The following is a 19,621-nucleotide window of genomic DNA, read 5'->3' on the forward strand; positions in this document are numbered from 1 at the left end:
TGGCTATAAAAGGATTTACTCCATCAGCCCCCGGCCCGGTTCCGCCCCGGCCCCGGCCGCGCTGGGGCGGAGGCACGCGGGGAATGCTCCAGCGCGGCTTTCGCCGCCGGTTTTTCGGAGTCTTTCCCCAAATATGGTGCCTGGGATGGAGTCACGGAGCGCCGCGGGGCCGGGCGCCCCGGGAGGGAGGGCTCGGGGGGGGCCGGGCTCCGCGCCCCGCTGACATCACCCGCCCGCCGCCCGCCTTTTAGCGCGGGGTCGGGGTCCCCGCGGGGCAGAGCGCCGGTCCCTCGCCGAGCATCGCCCTCGCTCCGTCCGCCGCCGCTTGTGAGTCCTGCCGCGGGGGAGGGGGCGGCGGGGAGGGTCCCCGGGGTGGGAACGCCAGCCCCCGGCACGGGGGTGCTGCTCCCGGGATGGAGACCCTGCACCCGGGACAGCAGAGCCGCTCCCGGACTGCGATCTGCGGCTCCCCGGATGCCACGGATTCCGCTACTCCGGGATGGGGATGCTGCTCTCCGGGATGGGGACGCTGCTCCCCGGGATGAGGATGCGGCTCCCCGGAGGAGGGTCAGGCTCCCCGGGATGGGGATTCCGCTCCTCCGGGTGAATGCGGCTCCCCGGGATGGGGATGCGGCTCCCCGGGATGGAGATGCTGCCCTCCGGGATGGGGATGCTGCTCTCCGGGATGGGGACGCTGCTCCCCGGGATGGGGACGCTGCTCCCCGGGATGAGGATGCGGCTCCCCGGAGGAGGGTCAGGCTCCCCGGGATGGGGATTCCGCTCCTCCGGGTGAATGCGGCTCCCCGGGATGGGGATGCTGCCCTCCGGGATGGGGATGCTGCTCTCCGGGATGGGGATGCGGCTCCCCGGAGGAGGGTCGGGCTCCCCTGCTCGGGCTGGGGTCACTGTCGGGGTTCTGTCCTGCTGCTCCCTTCAGGACCGCGTTCTTGGCGGGGTTCAGGGCAGCGATGGAGGGGCAGCTCCAGCCCCCCGTGCCCGTGTCTGCCCTGGGCTCGGGAGATGGGCACGGGGCTGGCGGGCACGGACACAGGCAGCGCCGGGTGGCCGAGGGAGCCGTGGGTGACCCCTCTGTGCCAGGTCGGGCCAGGGCACGGAGTGGGATTGCTGGGGCGGCTGTAGCATCAGGGGATGTGCCCAGCAGTGCTCGGGATCTGGGCACAAGCTGCCCGTAGGGCTCATGGTATCACCACATTAATCACGGGGCTCGGGGGGTACCCCTGCATTGCCGGCAGCAAGGGGGATCAGTGTCCCCTCCCGCACTGAGCTGTGCCAGCTCTCAGCCCAGCCCGCGGCATCCGGGGTGCCCCGTGGTCAGGAGGAGCCCACTGGAGCCTGGGTGTGGATCTGGGACATCCACACTGCTCTGGAGGCACCCCGAGGCTCCCTGCCAAGCAAGGAGCCGGGCACGAGGGAGCGATGCCAGCTCCACCACAGGCTTGGCTGCCACTCCCAGAGCCTCTCCCTGCTGGCATCTTCCCTGGCATCCTCCCTGGCACCCTCGGAGCCTGCCTGCAGCCAGCTACCTGCCATCAGTGCCCGCAGCATGTCCTTACAAGGGCACGGGCACGGCTCCCGCTGCTCCCGTGCTCCTCCCCAGCTCCTGGACCTGCTGTGCCAAGGCCATCCCACGGCCACCCTGCTGTGCCAAGGCCATCCCATGGCCACCTTGCTGTGCCAAGACCATCCCATGGTCACCCTGCTGTGCCACAGCCACCATACCATGCCACAGCCAGCCAGCCTTGATGTGGTGACCCTGCCCCCTGGATCCTGGCATGGGTCACACCAGTGCCATCCATGCCAAACAAGAGCTGGCAAGGGACAGGGATGAGGCTGCTCCTGTGCACAGTCTGAGCTGGGGATGAGGCATCTCTGCCAGGACACCAGCCGTCTGTCGGGGCAGATTTTGGAGGTCATGGTGGTGAATTTTCCTCCAAGCACACCTGGATGGAGCTGAAGGGCAAGGGAAGAGTCGGAAGGGCTTGTCCCCACTGCAGCAGAGTGGCAGGCAGATGACACCACGGTGTCTGCGGGGTCCCTGGGCAGGAGACAGCATCTCCACACCTGACTGTCCCTGTCGTGCCACCAGGTCTCCCAGCACCGCAGCCATGGCAAACGTAGGGCCAGCCTATGGCATGAGCAGGGACGTGCAGTCCAAGATCGAGAAGAAGTACGACGACGAGCTGGAGGCCCGGCTGGTGGAGTGGATCGTGGCGCAGTGCGGGGATTCTGTGGGGCGCCCCGAGCGCGGCCGCCTGGGCTTCCAGGTCTGGCTGAAGAACGGCATCGTAAGTGGGGCCGGGGCTGGGCGGCCGTGGGGACCTCTGAGGGCAACGTGGGGGGCTCCATGGGGAGCTCTGTGGCAACATGGGGGGCTCCATGGGGAGCATGGGGAGCTCCATGGGGAGCTCAGACAGCAGCACAGGGAGCTTCCATGGGCAGCATGCAGAACTCCATGAGGAGCATAGGGAGCTGCCTGGGGAACTGCGAGGGCAGCATGGGGATCTCCATGGGCAGCACTGGGAGCTCTGAGGGCAGCACTGGGAGCTCTGAGGGCAGCACAGGGATCTCCATGGGCAGCACGAGGAGCTCAGAGGGCAGCACAAGGAGCTCCAAGGGCAGCATGGGGATCTCCATGGGCAGCACGAGGAGCTCAGAGGGCAGCACGAGGAGCTCAGAGGGCAGCACAAGGAGCTCCAAGGGCAGCACGGGGATCTCCATGGGCAGCATGGAGAGTTCTGTGGGCAGCACTGGGAGCTCTGAGGGCAGCACTGGGAGCTCCGTGGGCAGCACAGGGGGCTCTGAGGGCAGTTCATCGAGCCCAGGCTCCCCTCTGTGGCAGGTGCTCAGCAGGCTGGTGAACAGCCTCTACCCCTCTGGCTCCAAGCCCGTCAAGATCCCCGACGCACCGCCCACCATGGTCTTCAAGCAGATGGAACAGATTGCCCAGTTCCTGAAGGCGGCCGAGGACTATGGAGTGGTCAAGACAGACATCTTCCAGACCGTGGACCTGTTTGAAGGTGCGGGAGGGGGGCAGGCGGGGTTGGGGGTCCCAGGGGGTCCCGCTGTGCTGTGCCCATCCTCACACCCCTCTCTCCCTGGGCAGCCAAGGACATGGCAGCGGTGCAGAGGACGCTGATGGCCCTGGGCAGCCTGGCAGTCACCAAGAACGACGGCAACTACCACGGGGACCCCAACTGGTTCATGAAGTAAGTGGGGAGTGCCGAGCTGGGCACGGGGACTGCCTTGTCCTGTGGCTGCTCAGAGCTGGCTCTTGGCTCTGCCTGGAGCGCACGGAGTCGGGATGCCAGACTTTCAGCTGGGGACCGGGGGGTGGCTGGGACATTCCTGGGCATCAGGGGGTGCTCCCGGGCAGCCGGGGGTGCGGGTGCCCCACGGCCTCTCCCCGTGGCCCGCAGGAAAGCTCAGGAGCACAAGCGGGAGTTCACCGAGAGCCAGCTGAAGGAGGGCAAGAACATCATCGGGCTACAGATGGGCAGCAACAAGGGAGCGTCACAGGCGGGCATGAGCTACGGCCGGCCCCGGCAGATCATCAGCTAGGCTCTGCCGCGCCGCCCCCAGCCCTCCCCAGCCGGGACCTCCGTCTCCGCTCCCCGGCCCAGCGCCGCCGCCCGTCCATTGGTATTTATTGAGGAGCAGCCGCCCGCCCGCCGCATCGCCCCGCCAGCGGCCGCACGAGCCCCGCCGCAGCCCCGGCCCGGGGCCGAGCCCCCCGCGCCGAGCCCCGGGCAGCCCCCGCAGCCCCGGCCCCGCACCCCCCGCGCCGAGCCCCGGGCAGCCCCCGCAGCCCCCCGGCCCTGCCCCGGCCGGAGCCCTCGGGAGGGACCCGGGAGCGCCGCCCGCACCTGCCCCCGCCACCGCCGCAGAGATCCCTGCCACGGGGAGAAGAGAGAATGGCCTCGGTTTTGTACTTGGTTTTTGTCAAAATTAAAAGGTTCTATTCATCGAGAGCGCGGCCTGACGGGGTTTCCGTGGTGCCTGGAGAGGCAAAGTCCTGCTCCCTAAAAGGGAGCTGCTCCTTCTGCCACCTCCAAAGCCGGGAAAAGCTTGGATTTTCCCTGCCTGCCTTGGAAAACTCTGCCCTCTCCGCGCTGAACCACGCCAGCCACTTTGGTCCTGTTCCTTCCCATGCTCTGGCCCAGCCCTTGCCTCCCCTGCCTGAGCAGCCCCTTTACCCCAGGGCACAGAGGGCTCTCAGCCCCCCAGATGCAGCACCCAGCACTGGGTTCTCCCCCTGACACATTTTTCCACAGTGAGGAAGCTCTGGGAGGGCAGAGGAGTGATGGATGGGGCGGGGGGAGAGGAGGGTTTTTCAGGCTTTATTTGGAAAGCTACACAAAAGGGCTTTGCTGATTAAAAAACAACCCCCAGCTTTAAAAAAATAAACCGCCGAACCCAAAGACATGAGAAGAAGCCAGCCCTGCTCGGACAGAGCCACTGCCAGAGCAACTCAGGCTCCCTTCGGCAGCCCAAGGCCCACCTGCTGCCACAGTGACACAGGGACAGCCCGTCCTGCCCCGAACAGGCTGGCTCCTGCCTCCCCCGCCCCACAGCTGCTCTGTGCCCACTGCACAGGAGGAATCAGCAGCACTGCAGCACGGGGGCAGGCAGAAGCGCTGGCTGGAGATGAGTGCAACAACTCCCTGCTTCTAAACTGGGATAACTGGTGGGTAGGGGCCGGCTGCCAGCCCGGGGAATGCCAGTGCTGCGGGGCCCCTGCCTGCAGAGGCGGCTGCTGGGACCCTGCTGCATTTCCCAGGCTGGCCCTGCAGAGATCAGGGACACAGGGACACGTCCTGGCCCTGCCGCATTTCCCAGGCTGGCCCTGCAGAGATCAGGGACACAGGGACACGTCCTGGCCCTGCCGCATTTCCCAGGCTGGCCCTGCAGAGATCAGGGACACAGGGACACGTCCTGGCCCTGCTGCATTTCCCAGGCTGGCCCTGCAGAGATCAGGGACACAGGGACACGTCCTGGCCCTGCTGCATTTCCCAGGCTGGCCCTGCAGAGATCAGGGACACAGGGACACGTCCTGGCCCTGCCGCATTTCCCAGGCTGGCCCTGCAGAGATCAGGGACACAGGGACACGTCCTGGCCCTTCCCTGCAGGAAGGGGCTCGGTGGGAATGGCACTGCACTCACAACGGTGCCCTGAGCGTCCGGCAGGGCAGGCTCCACCAGGAAAGGGTTTAAGGCTTGCTTTGTTCCCCAGCAGGAGGGAAGGGAAGCTCCCCTTGCAGTACCAGCCCTCTCTCCTTGTTTCCAAGCCCCTTCCAGCACCACCTCCCGCAGGACACAGTGGCGATGGTCCGTGGAGGCTCAGCAACCAGTCTGTGCTGCCCGAGCCCAGGCAGGTCGTACCAAGGGAGGGCTCCAGCCCAGCCCCAGTCAGCAGGGCTGGTGCTCCCTGTCCTCCCCGAGGAGTTCAGTCGATGCCTCCCTGCCCAGGAACCCCGGGTCTGCCTCGTGGAAGCTCCCAGCTCTGCCATTGCTGGAAAGTTTGGGGTGTGTGGGGCTCCAGGACCCCTCGTGCCTGTCCTGGGCAGGCTCCAAGTGCTCACACTCCATCTCAGCCTCCTCCACGTGCTTCTCCCGGTACAGAGGCACCGACTCCATCTCCAGGTCGCTCTCCAGGGCTCGGTGCTTCCTGCCCTGCTGGTACCACCTGCAGCTGCTGGAGCAGGCCAGGTCCAGCCCCACCTCGTTCCTCGTCAGGCAAACCTCCAGCATGTAGTAAAACGTCCAGAACACGGCAAAGCATCCCAAGAGCAGGAGGGTCTGCAGAGGGAAGCCCCTTGAAAAACACAGCTCTCAACCCGCTCAGGGCCTGCCCAGTGCCCAGCACAGAGGGCACAGAGCAGGGTCCTGCCCTTCCAGCCCATCCTGGGGCAGGCAGGGCTCCCAGCCTGCAGGCAGGCTCACCTTGAGGGTGTTGGCTGTGATGGTGTAACGCTGCTCCTCGGGGATGTCCAGCCCTGGGGGACAGGGCAGGGAGAAGTCACTGCTCAGGTACTGCCCACTCATGGCTTCCTCCAGCAGCCTGGGGACAGAGACACCCGTGAGGCTCCCATGGGTAGGGGGGCTCCAAAACACCCACAAAGGGTCTGCAGCGTCCCCTTCAGCACACAGAGCTGCGTTCTGCGGCCTGCAGCCCTGTGAGGCGTGAGGGCAGCCCCAGCCTCACCTGGCAGCAACACGGCTCCAACCCAGCCACTGCTCACAGGGAGGCAGGGATGAACCCCTCATCCTCCCTCTCCTGGCTCCCTCCAACCTGGGCACGGGGTGTTCTAGCCCTGGGGGACGTGGTGCCCTACCTCTGTGGGGACGTGGTGCCCTACCTCTGCCGTTCCTTCATCTCCGCTGGGGACCAGGAGGAGCCGTACAGGGTCAGCTGCCACTGCCTCAAGGTGCCCGGCCTCAGGCTGTCGTCCCCTGGGGAGGAAGCAGGCTGCTCCAGTGGGGAACTCTGAGCCAAGCACAGGAGCTGGCACTCCCTGGGACGCGGCACAGAGGTGCCAGCACTCCTGAGGGTGCCCGGAGGGCAGCACTCACCGACGTCCCTGACGAGCAGCCGGTAGGTGCCCTGCGCCTCCTCGCCCCAGCAGCGCACCGTGGAGAAGGTCCAGTCGGAGAAGCCATTGGGGTCCCTGCCAAGAGGGGACGGGAAACAACCCCTGAGGGGTCACAGAGGCAGCAGCAGCAGGAGCCAGCCCTGCCCCGTGCCCCCGGTGCTCACGAGTCCATGCTGCGGGTGGTGCCGATCAGGGACATCATCCCGCTGGGGCACAGCAGCCGGATCTCCAGGTTGCCGCGGCGAGGGTGGGTTATGGTGACGGTGACAGCCACGTGCTCCAGGGTCCTCATGCCAGACAGCTGCAGGTCGGCAGGGGTCACTGGGAAAGGGAATTATTACTGTAATTAATACGCTAGAAGAGTGAGATCCTCATCGGTAGATAGAGATGTAGAGGAATAATCAAGGCTGGTTGGTCAAGGCTGGTGGCGTTGGGATGGAGGCCCCACTGCCAGGCAGCCCCACCGGGCTGTGGTGCCACTTCACAGGACACACACGCGGCCTCTGCCTCTTCCCCACTGCCCTGTGTGGGGCTGGGAGGTGTCCAGGCTGGCCCAGCCCATCTCCAGCCATTCCCAGCGCCAGGAATGCTCACGGCCCCAGAGCTGCTGACCATGGCCCCAGAGCTGCTGACCACGGCCCCAGAGCTGCTGACCACAGCCCCAGGGCTGCTGACCACGGCCCCTCTGCAGTGGGGAGAGCCGGGTGGGTGCTCCAGCCCCTGCCAGGGGGATGTGGGCACACGGCAGGGCAGGCAGGTGACAGAGGCAGCGGTGTCCCCTGCCTGCAGGTGACAGAGGCAGCGGTGTCCCCTGCCTGCAGGCCTGCTGGGGGCCAGGCAGGGCTGGGCTGAGCTCTCCCTGCCCTGGTAGCCCGGGGCAGCCGCTGCTGCTCGGCACAGCCCGGCCAAGTCGGGAGCTGCAGCATTTCCTAAAATGGTCAAAGGCAGCAGAGCAGCTCTGGCCGCTGCCCAGCCCCGCTGCCGAGCCCGTCTGGCTCCCCAAACACATCAGAGCAGGGATGGGGGTGTGGGGAGGGGATCCCCTGGGGATGGGCAGCGGAAAAAGCCCAGGCAGCCCAGCACTTAACCCCTTCCTGGCCTCCTGCAGCCCAGGGCTGGTCCTGCATGGCTGTGCCACACGACAGGGCAGGCCCTGCTCTCCCTGGCACACCTGGCAGGGCAGGCTCTGCTCTCCCCCCATGGCACACCTGGCAGGGCGGGCTCTGCTCTCCACCCATGGCACACCTGGCAGGGCAGGCTCTGCTCTCCCTGGCACACCTGGCAGGGCAGGCTCTGCTCTCCCCCCATGGCACACCTGGCAGGGCGGGCTCTGCTCTCCCCCCATGGCACACCTGGCGGGGCAGGCTCTGCTCTCCCTGGCACACCTGGCAGGGCAGGCTCTGCTCTCCCCCCATGGCACACCTGGCAGGGCGGGCCCTGCTCTCCCTGGCACACCTGGCAGGGCAGGCTCTGCTCTCCACCCATGGCACACCTGGCGGGGCAGGCTCTGCTCTCCCCCCATGGCACACCTGGCAGGGCAGGCCCTGCTCTCCCTGGCACACCTGGCGGGGCAGGCTCTGCTCTCCCCCCATGGCACACCTGGCGGGGCAGGCTCTGCTCTCCCTGGCACACCTGGCAGGGCAGGCTCTGCTCTCCACCCATGGCACACCTGGCAGGGCGGGCTCTGCTCTCCACCCATGGCACACCTGGCAGGGCAGGCTCTGCTCTCCACCCATGGCACACCTGTTCTTACCATTCCAGGCCACCTCCAGCTCCTGAGGGAGCCAGGGGATGCTCCTGCCCTCCTTCAGCACGGGGCTCACGTACGAGGCCAGGTAGGGCACGGACTCCCAGATCTGCCAGGGGAAGCAGAGAGGGCTCAGCACGGATTGCAGCCTCCCTGCACACCCATCCCTCATCTCCCACAGGCTGCTCCTGGGCATCTCCCGATGGTGCTCTGGGACACCCAGGGGTGGGAGCAGTGCCCACATGCCCAGGAAAGGAGGGAAAGTCACTGCCTTGGAACCAGGAGGGCTGATGAGGGTTTGGGACTCGCCAGCTCTGGGTTTGAGTGGTATCTTGAGGCTGTCCCACTCCAACCCCCGGTACAGGGGACGGGGAACTGCAGAACCCAAGTGCCTGCAGGAAGAGGGAGCAGCCTGGAGGTCCCTGTGACCCTGGGGGCACAGCTGGCAGTGACAGTGACCTGACACAGAGCTCCACACCCAGCTGGGACCAAGTGCCAAAGGGACGTGCCCTGGGCTCCGTGTGACAGAGGAGGAAGAGATGGGGATGCCTCAGCCTGCTGTGAGCACACCACTGCTCCAGAGCTGCCAGCTGAGCACAGCCTGGTTCTGGGGCAGGGCACCCCCTGGTTCTGGGGCAGGACACCCTCCTGGTTCTGGGGCAGGACACCCCCTGGTTGTGGGGAAGGACACCCCCTGGTTGTGGGGCAGGGCACCCCCTGGTTGTGGGGAAGGACACCCCCTGGTTGTGGGGCAGGGCACCCTCCTGGGCAGGACACCCCCTGGTTGTGGGGCAGGGCACCCCCTGGTTGTGGGGCAGGGCACCCTCCTGGTTCTGGGGCAGGACACCCCCTGGTTGTGGGGCAGGACACCCCCTGGTTGTGGGGCAGGACACCCCCTGGTTGTGGGGCAGGGCACCCCCTGGTTCTGGGGCAGGGCACCCCCTGGTTGTGGGGCAGGACACCCCCTGGTTGTGGGGCAGGACACCCCCTGGTTCTGGGGCAGGACATCCCCTGGTTGTGGGGAAGGACACCCCCTGGTTGTGGGGAAGGACACCCCCTGGTTCTGGGGCAGGACATCCCCTGGTTCTGGGGCAGGACACCCCTTGGTTCTGGGGCAGGACACCCCCTGGTTGTGGGGCAGGACACCCCCTGGTTGTGGGGCAGGACACCCCCTGGTTCTGGGGCAGGACACCCCCTGGTTCTGGGGCAGGACACCCTCCTGGGCAGGACACCCTCCCTGCAGCCCCTGCGGAGGGAGGAAGGTGCTGGGGCCGCTCCGTCACCGTGGGTCAGTGGATCAGGGCCCTGACCATGGCTATATTTAGTGCTGGAGAGCAGCAGCTCTCAGGCCCTGCTGGGAGCCCCGTGAGCTCACAGCCAAAGCAGCCTCAGAGGCAGGGCCAGCAGGATGGTGGCCAAAGGGCTGAACGGCAGCGGTGTCGCTGCACAGGAGCTGTCCCTGCCATGGGGCTGGGCTGGGCGGCTGGGCCTGCCCCGGGGCAGGGGTGGCAGGGCAGGGCACTACCTTGGCAGCGTTCACCAGCCTCCAGGCGTTGAGCAGGCCGAAGCCGTGCTGGTGGCTGTGGCTGAAGCCGGCCTGGTTCGTGTCCCACTTGGCGTGACGGTCCTCGTACTGCAAAGACACACGGGGGGCTCTGCTCACCTGGGGGCTCAGGCAGCCCGAACCCCCAGCATGAAGGGAAGGAGGCCCAGACACATCCCACAGGGCTGGGGAAGCAAACCCACATCAAACCCACATGGCCTTATTAGAGAGGAACAGGTTGATCTTTGTTTGAAACCAGTCCCAGGACAAAGCGGCTTCCAGCTCCTCAGAAAGGAAATGGAGCTGCACAAAAGGGCACAAATGCCTCTGCTCTGAAACATTCCAGCTGCTCCCTGCTGCCCAAACCACTGCCTGTGGCATGGCAGAGGCCTTGGAGAGAAGGAATGGAGTCCTTTAAATCACCAAGAGTGAGGCAGGACAGATCTGGGTCCCATCACTCACTGGGTTGTAATGTTCCGGCAACATTGGCTTGGAAGTTATGGAAAACACTGTCCCATGCCAAAGGGAGCACAGCATCAGCTGGACACAGCCTCCTGCTCCCCAGAGGGGCGAGGAAGAAGCCCCATCCCTCCAGTGGGTTCCCACTGCTGCTCTGGGTGAAGGGCAGGGCTGTGTTTGCTGCCCAGCTCTGTTGTGCCTGTTTCCAGGAGCCCAGGTCTCTGGAGAGCCCAGGAAAGGCCAGGCCAGGGCAGAGCTCCTGTTTCCCACTGCCTGGAGCGTGAGGTGGCATTGCAGAGGTGGCAGCCCTTGGGCTGGGCCAGCCCCACCTCCTGAGCCCCTGGAACCTGCTGAGCCCCTGGAAGACCCCTCCATTGGCAGATGGAGGCATTCCTGAGGCAAACAACCCATTTATTATCATGACAGGGGAAAATGCCTCAGCCACATTCCTGGAAGGAACAGGGGGTGAGGAGAGAGCCAGACGAGGCAGAGATTTATGGAGGGGCAGCAGACACAAACAAGGATGTGCACAGCAGGGCCCAGCGTCCTGCAGCGCCCTGAGGGGAGGGAGGGAGGGAGGGAGGAGGAGGAGGAGGAGGGCCAGGCTCACCTTGGTGGCGGTGAAGGTGATGAAGGACAGAGGAGGGACTCACCTTGGTGGCAGTGAAGGTGATGCAGGACACAGGAGGGACTCACCTTGGTGGCGGTGAAGGTGATGAAGGACACAGGAGGGACTCACCTTGGTGGCGGTGAAGGTGATGAAGGACAGAGGGACTCACCTTGGTGGCGGTGAAGGTGACGAAGGACAGAGGGACTCACCTTGGTGGCAGTGAAGGTGATGAAGGACAGAGGGACTCACCTTGGTGGCGGTGAAGGTGACGAAGGACACAGGAGGGACTCACCTTGGTGGCAGTGAAGGTGATGCAGGACACAGGAGGGACTCACCTTGGTGGCAGTGAAGGTGACGAAGGACACAGGAGGGACTCACCTTGGTGGCGGTGAAGGTGATGAAGGACAGAGGGACTCACCTTGGTGGCGGTGAAGGTGATGAAGGACACAGGAGGGACTCACCTTGGTGGCAGTGAAGGTGACGAAGGACACAGGAGGGACTCACCTTGGTAGCGGTGAAGGTGATGAAGGACACAGGAGGGACTCACCTTGGTGGCAGTGAAGGTGATGCAGGACACAGGAGGGACTCACCTTGGTGGCAGTGAAGGTGATGAAGGACAGAGGGACTCACCTTGGTGGCGGTGAAGGTGATGAAGGACAGAGGGACTCACCTTGGTGGCGGTGAAGGTGACGAAGGACACAGGAGGGACTCACCTTGGTGGCGGTGAAGACGATGACGTGCTGCACGTCGCGCCAGGTGAGGCAGGGCCGCACCTGCAGCATCAGCGCGATCATGCCCGCGGCCAGCGGGGCGGCCGCCGACGTGCCCGTGTGCCCCTCGGTGCAGCCCGTGCCCTTCTGCAGGTCCCAGTCCGTGGTCACCTGCCCAGGGACGGGGGACAGGCCCCTGTCAGGCTGCTGGGCCGCACAGGGACGCGTGCTCCGTGTCTGTGCCAGCCTGAGCCCGGCCTGGGACACGGCTGTCCCTGGCACAGCCTGACTGCAGGGACAGGGAGCCCGGCTGGGAAACGGTGCATGGGGACAGCTCCCTTTGCAGAGAGAGAGGAACCAGCCCTAACCAAGGAACTCTGTGGGAAACCCCTGGCAGACACAGCGTGGGCTCTTCCTCGCTGCCACCGCTGATGGGTGTCACAAGCAGGGCCCACGTGGGGCTGTGCAGAGCACACACAGCCTCTGAAGAGGCATCGGGCAGCTCTCGGACTGTGCCACCTCACTGCAAAGCAAGTGCATCCATCCCTCTCTGCTCCCCGAGGGGAAACAGCCCACAGTCTGAAGGGTTTATTGTGTTTTTGCTTGGCTCCATCCCGTTTTTCCAGCTGTGAGCGGCTCCAGCTCACGCTGGGACACTGAGTGTCCCACACAGAGCACCCTGAGAGCACAAACTTTCAGTAGGAAACACATCCAGTGCCAGAAGCTGTATTAAATTCTTCCCATTAAGGAAACCACGCAAAGTTTATGGTCTGGTAAAAGAAAAAAAAAAACCAAAAAAAAAAAGAGCTGGAGCAGATGGCTGCAGGGAAATTAACTCTGAGTTAACTCTGGCAGCACTGCAGTGAGCTGCAGGGTGCCCAGGAGCAGACTGCGCTCCTGAAAAGGGCTGTGTGGGGTTTAGGAGCTCCTGAAAGGGCTGTGTGGGGTTTAGGAGCTCCTGAAAAGGGCTGTGTGGGGTTTAGGAGCTCCTGAAAGGGCTGTGTGGGGCTCAGCAAGGCTCAGGCTGGCTGAAGGAGCCACTGTGGCACAGGCTGTTCCCAGGCTATGTGTGCACCTCGCCCTGGTGCCCCATGGAGTGCCAGCTCCTCTGTCAGTGTCCCACAAAGCCAGTGTTGAAAACGAACGTGCATTTGTGACCTCCAGAGCACTCACAGCGTGCTGGGGGAAGCCAGACCAAGCCCTGAGCCTGGAGCTCCTGATGGAATGCAGCACAGCCCTCGCCGGTTCCCTTTTTTCCCAGGGTCAGCACTTTCCAAACCAGCCTGGGACAAGTGCAGGGATTCCTGACAGCAAGGATCAGCCCTGCTCTGGGTTTTACTGTCCCTGTGGCAGACCGTGCCGTGCCCTGGCTGGGCACAGATCCCTGCCCTGGCTCTGGGCTGAGCCCCAGCCAGGTGCCTGAGGATCCCAGGCTCTCCCTGTTCCCCAGGTTTCCCCAGCCTGTTCGACAAGCCTGGACTGTGGCAGGCACAGAGCCACAGGAAAGAGCTTTTGGGAAGTCCTGTCCTGGTGGGAGATCCTCCAAACGTGGACAGCCCAACCCCAAATATCAGCAGGCAGCAATGCTTCCCTGGAGCTGCCCTGGGGTGGGTGGGCTCTGCTGGCCCCACAGCACAGGAAGGGGTCCCAGCACTGGGGTGGGGGCAGCCTGGCACCAAGGGAGGGACTGGCTGGCTCAGGCCTGCAGGGGGGAAAACAGCCCTGCCTGCTTGGCTCGGGCAGAAAGGACGTGCTGTTGACAAGAAGTCGTTTTTTGGCAAAAGAAGGGAAAAGCTGATAAAAATATTCTTAAAAATTCAGCTGGGAGAGGCCCACGTGCCAGAACAGAGGAGAAGCTGGGGCCAAGTGGTTCAAGGAGCCCGAGGCTCTCCCTGCCCTCCTGATGTGCTCCAGCATCCCTTGGGAGCAGAGCAAGGGGGGCTGAGAAACAGGAGCCTCCCTCTGTTTGCGCAGGGCCTGGATAGAAGGCGCATCAGAGGGAATGAAAGGGGATCAGAGGGGACAGAGCCATGTCCTGGCTGTCCCCGGGGTGGCCAGGAGGGCACAGACAGGGACACAGGTACTCACAATGCTCCTCATCATCTTGTCCCCGCCGCTGAAGGTGACAGCCAGCATGGAGGCACACTCCTCAGCATAGAAGGGCATGGAGCCCGTCTCATCCACAGCTCCTGGGGAAAAGGGAGAGGCACCCCTGGGTGAAACTGCCCTGCTCCCGCTGCTGGGACTTCGGGGTGGTGATCCCTGAGAGCCTGTCCTGCCATGTGCTCCTCCAGGGCCTGGGAGCTGGGCAGGGGAACCAGAACCAGGCCTGTGTTTGCCCACCTGGAAGATCTACAGGAAGGGCAGCCAGGATAAATAATCCCTCACTGTGCTCAGTGTCACACAGATCACACAGATCTCCTGCCCCTCATGCAGCCTCTGCTCTGGAGAATGGATCACACACTTCTCCTCTGACAAATGATGGGAATGCTGCATTCCAGACCATTCCCTGAACACGGCACTGTCTGTCACAGCTCCCAGAGGGAGGCCTGGGCACGGGCAGGAATTTCCCTGGCCTCCTCTTGCTCTGTGGCTCAGAAACAAAGTGCAGGCGTGGGGGCTGAAGCCCAGCACACCCAGACACTGCCATGCTCGTCCCAGTCATTCCCCACAGACTCCCAGCAGCTCCCAGCTGGGCAGGCTCTGTGCTTTTGGGATCGCCTCACTGCTGCAGGCCGGGAGGGAGCAGACAGAGGGCTCACCGATGGTGACAGTGTAGATGGAGTTGGCGTATCCATCGTAGTTGCAGTTGTCACTGTGCTGGCCCCCGTTGCCACTGGCCACCACGAAGATGCTCCCGAAGCCGCGGCGACCGGCGATCACCCCGTGCTGCAGGGCAGCCTGCGGGGAGGGACAGGGCAGGGGGCTCATTGCACTGTCCCCAGGGCAGGGGGCTCATTGCACTGACCCCAGGGCAGGGGGCTCCTTCCACTCCTTCCACACTGACCCCAGCACAGGGGGCTCCTTCCACACTGCTCCCAGGGCAGGGGGCTCCTTCCACACTGCTCCCAGGGCAGGGGGCTCCTTCCACACTGCTCCCAGGGCTTTCTGCAGCCCAGAATGTGGGACCAGGGCTCCCCAGTGCCCCTCTCTGAGTGCCCAGCCCCACAGACCCTGGGGCTTTGCCTTTGCTGGCACACACCACAGCTGGGGCCCCCTGGCAGCACATTTCAGCCCAGGCTCTGCTCCCACCCAGGGAAAGGAGCAGAATTTCAGCACATTTCAGCCCAGGCTCTGCTCCCACCTAGGGGAAGGACACGTCTGAGGGACGAGCAGGAACACAGCCCCACTGGCAGTGAGCAGCCTGCTCTCCCTCCCCTGGCAGATGAGGGCACATTCTGCCCATTCTCTGTGGCACAGCGAGCTCTGCCTGTGCTCTGTGTCCTGCAGCCTGTTCCAGCTGTCTCTGCAGGCAGGAAGGGAATAAATTAACCTGCAGGGCTGGGAACCATTCGTTATGGTGAGCGAACTGCTCGGTTGTCAGCGCTGCTGAGCTGTGCTTGGAAGAGCACAGCAGCAGCAGAGCACTGGAGCAGAACCACACCCCAGCGCTGCTTTTGGGGCCCCTCAGTGACCCCTTGCTGCAGCACAGGCAGGCTGGGTGTGCTCTGCAGCAGCTCTGCAGCACAGCAGCTCTGAGAAAACCTTAATGGCCTGGGAAGGAGCAGCCTCAGCTCTGACTCTGCCTCCCACTGCAATCCCACCCCCCCTTATTTACTGCCAGTATCCAAGGGCACCATCCCTGCCTGGAGAGCCACCCTGAGCACAGGGAAAGCTCCAACTCCTGAGCAGAGAGCACCCCGTGGGCTGCACAGGCTGTCAGCGCCACACCTTCCACAGGCTGGGAAAGAGCCTTTCCCTGCTGGAAGCAGCCTCTCCTTGGAAAGCTCACCCTGCCCTGCCCTGCCCTGCCCTGCCTGCACGCAGCGTGGCCTCTCCCAACCAGGGACACCTCAGCTGGCACCGAGGGACACACACAGACGTGCAGAGTGTCACAGCCACATCCCCTTCACCCTGAACGGGCAGGCAACAGCCACAAGCCCTGGAGGCTCCCCCAGGGCTGCTGGGGCAGGGATTTACCTTTCCCAGCTGGTGGGGGCCATCCACAGTCTTCCCATCGTCGTCGGGACCCCAGCTGCAAAGAGAGACAGGGTGAGGTGTCAGCCCCAGGCAGCTCTTCCTGCCACCACAGCGAGCTCCCAGCTGCTCCCAGAGCCACCACTGGGACTGCAGAGCACTGCACTTTCCCACCCATCAGGATGGCCCCTCGCTGCTGGGGCACGGCTGCCGTGTCTGCACTGTGCCCCTGGGTCAGATTCCAGTGCACAAAATGCTTGATTTTTATGTAACAAGAGGCTTCTCACACATTCCAGTCCCCGTCACACGGCTCAGCCTGACCACAGAGGGGAGCACAGTGCCCCCTCCAGCACGGCCAGCCCAGGGGATGTGCTGCAGCAGCACACACAGGGACAGCTCACAGCTGCAGGAGCTGTGCAGAGCCCGGGACAGGTCTCCAGGAACAGGATTGTGGTTAACCAGGCTATCTGATAACAAGGTTATCAAGGCTAACCGCAGCCACAGCAGGATGGGAGCCGGTGTGAGCACTCAGCCACGAGCTGCGAGCCCGTCTCCAGGCAGAGCAGGGCTGGCAGCCAGCTCAGGGTTGCAGGGCTCACCTGCAGCTGTAGATGTCATTGATCTGATAGTGCTTGTTGAAGGCAATGGCCTCCATGCTGTCCGTGAGGGGCCCGTCCAGCACTCGGATGCCTGCAGGACAGAGGGACACGGGTCACACGAGCTGCACAAGCTGCAAACACTCTCCTGGCTCGAGGCTGCCCCGCTGTGCTCACCCTGCAAGGCCAGCCCAGCTCTGGAGGGCTGAGGCAGCGCCAGCTCCCGCTGGATCTGGGGCAAACCCTCCCGTCCCCCGTGCCGCTGTTTGTGCAGCGCCAAGGGCCAGCCCAGCTCAGGCACACCCGAGCTATACTGGTGACACTGCCGTACCCAGGGATGGGGGCAGGCCTGGCAGCCTGGCAGGGCACGTACCCGCGATGCGGCTGCCGAAGGCGACGCCCACGGTGCAGAAGCTGTTGTTGGGCACGGCCGCGATCTCCCCGGCGCAGCGCGTGCCGTGGTGGTTCCCGTTCTCCTCGTCGGGGTGAGGCATGGGGTCAGGGTCGTTGGAGTTCAGGTCATAGCTGCCCTCTGGGCTCTGCAAACACAGCCACGCTCAGGACTGGGGCTCTGCTCCCCTCAGGCTGGGAGAAGCAGGAGTTAAGAGAACACAGCACGGGCTGAAACACACGGGAACTTGGAGGCTGCTTCCTCACAGGGCTGCAGCTCATCACTGCCAGCTCTGCTGTGGGGAAGGGACCAACCAGGGCAGCTCCAGGCACAGCTGCAGGTCAGAGGGATCCCAGCTGCCCCCCACGTGCTGCACAAAGGCAGGTTACCCCAAAACCTGGGTGCAGAACCTCCCAGGAAAGGTTTGCTGCTGGCACTTTCCGCCCTGGCATAGCCACGGTGACGGCACAGGCTGGACCCTGAGCTCTCACACCCTCCTGTCACACTGCCCGGCCTGCAGGCTGCACAGGCACTCACGTAGTTTGGCTGGATGTCCTTGATGGTGTGCTCCACGCCGTCGTCCACCACCACCACCGTGACCCCGCGCCCCGTCACGTTCCGCTCCCACACGCCCGTGACGTTGATGTCCTTGCCGGGGCTCTTGCGGTTGTTCTAAGCACCAGAAGGGACAGTGAGGGGACAGGGTCAGCGCTGAGGGGACCTCCTGGGGGCACTGGATATCACATGTGGGGCTGGGACCAGCAGGGGAAGGACTCACAGGACAGTCAGGGGAGATAAACTGAGGCTGACAACGAGCAAAAGCTGCTGGAGCCATGAGGTGAGGGCACAGTGTGCTCCAGCCAAAGCCCTCTGCCCACCCCAGTGCCACCAGGGCACAACCAGCTGCAGGAGCTGCTTCCTCCCATCATCACAGGCAGCATGTGGCAGGCAGGGCGAGCTCTCAGCGAACTCCCTCCTCACCAAAGCACAGAAAGAGGCTGCTCTGCCTCCTGCATGACAGCTCTCCCATGGCCACACAGACAGCCCGAGCCTGGCAGCACAGCAGGAGCCGGGAAACCACTCACCAGATGCCACTGCTGGGGGTATTTGGGATCGTTAAAGTGCAGGCTGCGCTTGGAGCGCTTCAGAAGCTTCTGTTCCGAGTGCCACCGCACGCTGTCGTGCTGTGCAAACAAAGTGTCCACGGATCTCCTGATGGCTTCGTGCTCAGCCCCTGCATGGCCGTCGGGCTGGTAGGCAAAGAGGTAATGGCCCTTGAGCTCCCCGACACGGCCCATGTTCACCAGCCCCGCAGTCCGGGCCAGCTCCTCTGCCCGCTGCTCCAGCTCCTCCTCGGGTGCCTCCAGGCTGACCGCCCACGTCAGCTTCCCGTGGCTGCCCTCAGCGTCCAGGGCCGGCGAGGCCAGGGGGATCCAGGAAGCGCTGAGCCAAAGGCACGTGTGGATGCAGAGCGTGGCCTCCATCCCCGCACTCCATAGCGGCGCTCCCCGCCTCCAGTGCGGCATCAGACAGGAGGGCTGGAACAGCACAGGTGAAACTGGTGACAACCCCTCCTGATGAGGGACACGGTGGCCAGGGCCACCTGGAGGTCCCACAGAGATCCCCATAGGGGCTGCCCCCAACCCGCTGCACGGCAGATTCCCTTCCTGGGGAACACCAGCGGCTCCTTCCCAGGGTTCAGAACGGGAGGCATAGCCAGGGATCGATCCCAGCCCTGCCCTGCCCTGCCCTGCTGGGTGCCAGCCCCGGGCCAGGAAACACCGCGCTGGGCTGCCAGCAGGAGAAGCCACTTCCCCCTCTTGCCTCTGATAAGGAACTGATAAGAAAGTCTTGATGCGTGGCTCCCCAGAGCAAACACCACGGGCACCGCCATGGTCCGCGGGCAGCCCAGAGCCGGTTCCTCCTCTGCAGGAGCCCCACGGAACTCGTTCCTCACCCGCTCCACGGCCGGAGGAACCGGCTTTTCCCTGGCACGGGCAGCAATCACCGCCGAGCCCCGGTTCAACCCGCAGTCCACAAACCAGGGCACCGCAGAGCGGGGAAACACCTCCCGAGGTGCCGCTGCCCCGGCCGTGCCCGGGGCTCCACACCCCGGCCCTTTTCCTCCCGGAACCCGCTCCCTTCCCCTCTGACACAGCTCATCAGCCGCACACCGAACCCCGCGTTTCTCTCCCCAAAAGCCGGGCTTCAAGCGCCCCGGCAGCGGCACCGCGCAGCGCCCCGGGGCAGCCGCGGCGCTCCCCGCTCCGCCGGTCACCGGCACCGGGGACACCGCGGAGGTCACCCCCGGGCACAGCACCCCCGCTCCGCTCCGCCACCCCGGCCCGGGCCCGGCGGCAGCGCTCCCCGGCCCGGTGCGCATCCCTCCCGCGGCCCGGAGCCCGGTGCCGCCCGCCGGTGCCGCCCTGCAACGCTCACCGGGCATGAGCCGCCGCCGCCGCCGGAACCGCGGTGCCGCTGACAGCGGCGTCACATCCGCCGGGGCGCGGGGCGGAAGGGGCGGCGCGGCGGGGGCGCGGGTCGTGCGCTCCGCCCGGTGCCGCTCGGTGCCCCCCGGTGCCGCCCGGTGCCGCTCCGCCGGCCCGGCCCAGCCCCGCAGCCGCCCCCATGGCGCTGGAACAGGCGCAGGGCGACGGCCCCGAGCCGCCGCGCCTCTGCGAGCCCGGCCCCGCCGCGCCGCCCGGCAGGTAACGGGGGGGCCCGGCGGGGCGGCAGCGCACCGGGATGGGGCGGGGATTGAGCGGGGATGGGGCCGGGATGGGGCGAGAATAGGGCCGGGATGGAGCGGGGATGGGGC

At 65.1% G+C, this 19,621-nt stretch overlaps 3 protein-coding genes across 6 annotated transcripts; 1 reads left to right on the forward strand and 2 right to left on the reverse strand.

The window, feature by feature from the left end:
- The first annotated feature begins 262 nt into the window (after nt 1-262).
- Nucleotides 263-3,674, forward strand: TAGLN (transgelin). The gene is made up of 5 exons (XM_054291481.1): nt 263-327; nt 2,108-2,306; nt 2,861-3,038; nt 3,125-3,227; nt 3,438-3,674. Exons 2-5 carry the CDS (start codon nt 2,127-2,129, stop codon nt 3,577-3,579), a joined length of 603 nt encoding a protein of 200 aa, XP_054147456.1. The 5' UTR covers nt 263-327; nt 2,108-2,126; the 3' UTR covers nt 3,580-3,674.
- On the reverse strand, nt 490-1,244 carry LOC128947199 (formin-2-like). The gene is made up of 2 exons (XM_054291399.1): nt 1,237-1,244; nt 490-931 (listed from the first exon to the last, which is right to left on the reverse strand). The coding sequence occupies exons 1-2, from the start codon at nt 1,242-1,244 to the stop codon at nt 490-492; spliced, it is 450 nt and encodes a 149-aa protein (XP_054147374.1).
- Nucleotides 3,675-5,248: 1,574 nt separating the features above from the next.
- On the reverse strand, nt 5,249-19,286 carry PCSK7 (proprotein convertase subtilisin/kexin type 7). 4 transcript variants are annotated; one of them, XM_054291432.1, is made up of 16 exons: nt 19,243-19,286; nt 17,889-18,341; nt 17,341-17,475; nt 16,786-16,951; nt 16,416-16,506; nt 15,820-15,874; nt 14,442-14,580; nt 13,768-13,868; nt 11,683-11,850; nt 9,883-9,990; nt 8,364-8,466; nt 6,775-6,931; nt 6,591-6,685; nt 6,377-6,470; nt 5,961-6,078; nt 5,249-5,816 (listed from the first exon to the last, which is right to left on the reverse strand). In XM_054291432.1, exons 2-16 carry the CDS (start codon nt 18,327-18,329, stop codon nt 5,427-5,429), a joined length of 2,361 nt encoding a protein of 786 aa, XP_054147407.1. In that variant the 5' UTR covers nt 18,330-18,341; nt 19,243-19,286; the 3' UTR covers nt 5,249-5,426. The 4 variants fall into 4 exon arrangements, 3 of the variants coding, with proteins under 3 accessions (XP_054147407.1, XP_054147408.1, XP_054147405.1); XM_054291433.1 differs by lacking the exon at nt 19,243-19,286 and adding an exon at nt 18,761-19,060; XM_054291430.1 differs by lacking the exon at nt 19,243-19,286 and having other exon boundaries at nt 17,889-19,060.
- Between the last annotated feature and the right edge of the window lie 335 nt (nt 19,287-19,621).

Source organism: Melozone crissalis, unplaced genomic scaffold (genome assembly GCF_028551555.1).
Source record: "Melozone crissalis strain CALT ecotype California unplaced genomic scaffold, PUWL_Pcris_2 ptg000092l_1, whole genome shotgun sequence".
Classification (NCBI taxonomy): domain Eukaryota; kingdom Metazoa; phylum Chordata; class Aves; order Passeriformes; family Passerellidae; genus Melozone; species Melozone crissalis.

Coding starts and splice junctions, on each gene's coding strand:
- TAGLN (XM_054291481.1), top strand. CDS start 2,127: ATGGCAAACGTAGGGCCAGCCTATGGCATGAGCAGGGACGTGCAGTCC. Junction 2,307..2,860: donor TCTGGCTGAAGAACGGCATC/GTAAGTGGGGCC, acceptor CCTCTGTGGCAG/GTGCTCAGCAGGCTGGTGAA. Junction 3,039..3,124: donor GACCGTGGACCTGTTTGAAG/GTGCGGGAGGGG, acceptor CTCCCTGGGCAG/CCAAGGACATGGCAGCGGTG.
- PCSK7 (XM_054291430.1), bottom strand. CDS start 18,431: ATGGGGATCTCTGTGGGACCTCCAGGTGGCCCTGGCCACCGTGTCCCT. Junction 15,875..16,415: donor AATGACATCTACAGCTGCAG/GTGAGCCCTGCA, acceptor CTCTCTTTGCAG/CTGGGGTCCCGACGACGATG. Junction 6,471..6,590: donor GCTGCTCGTCAGGGACGTCG/GTGAGTGCTGCC, acceptor CTTCCTCCCCAG/GGGACGACAGCCTGAGGCCG.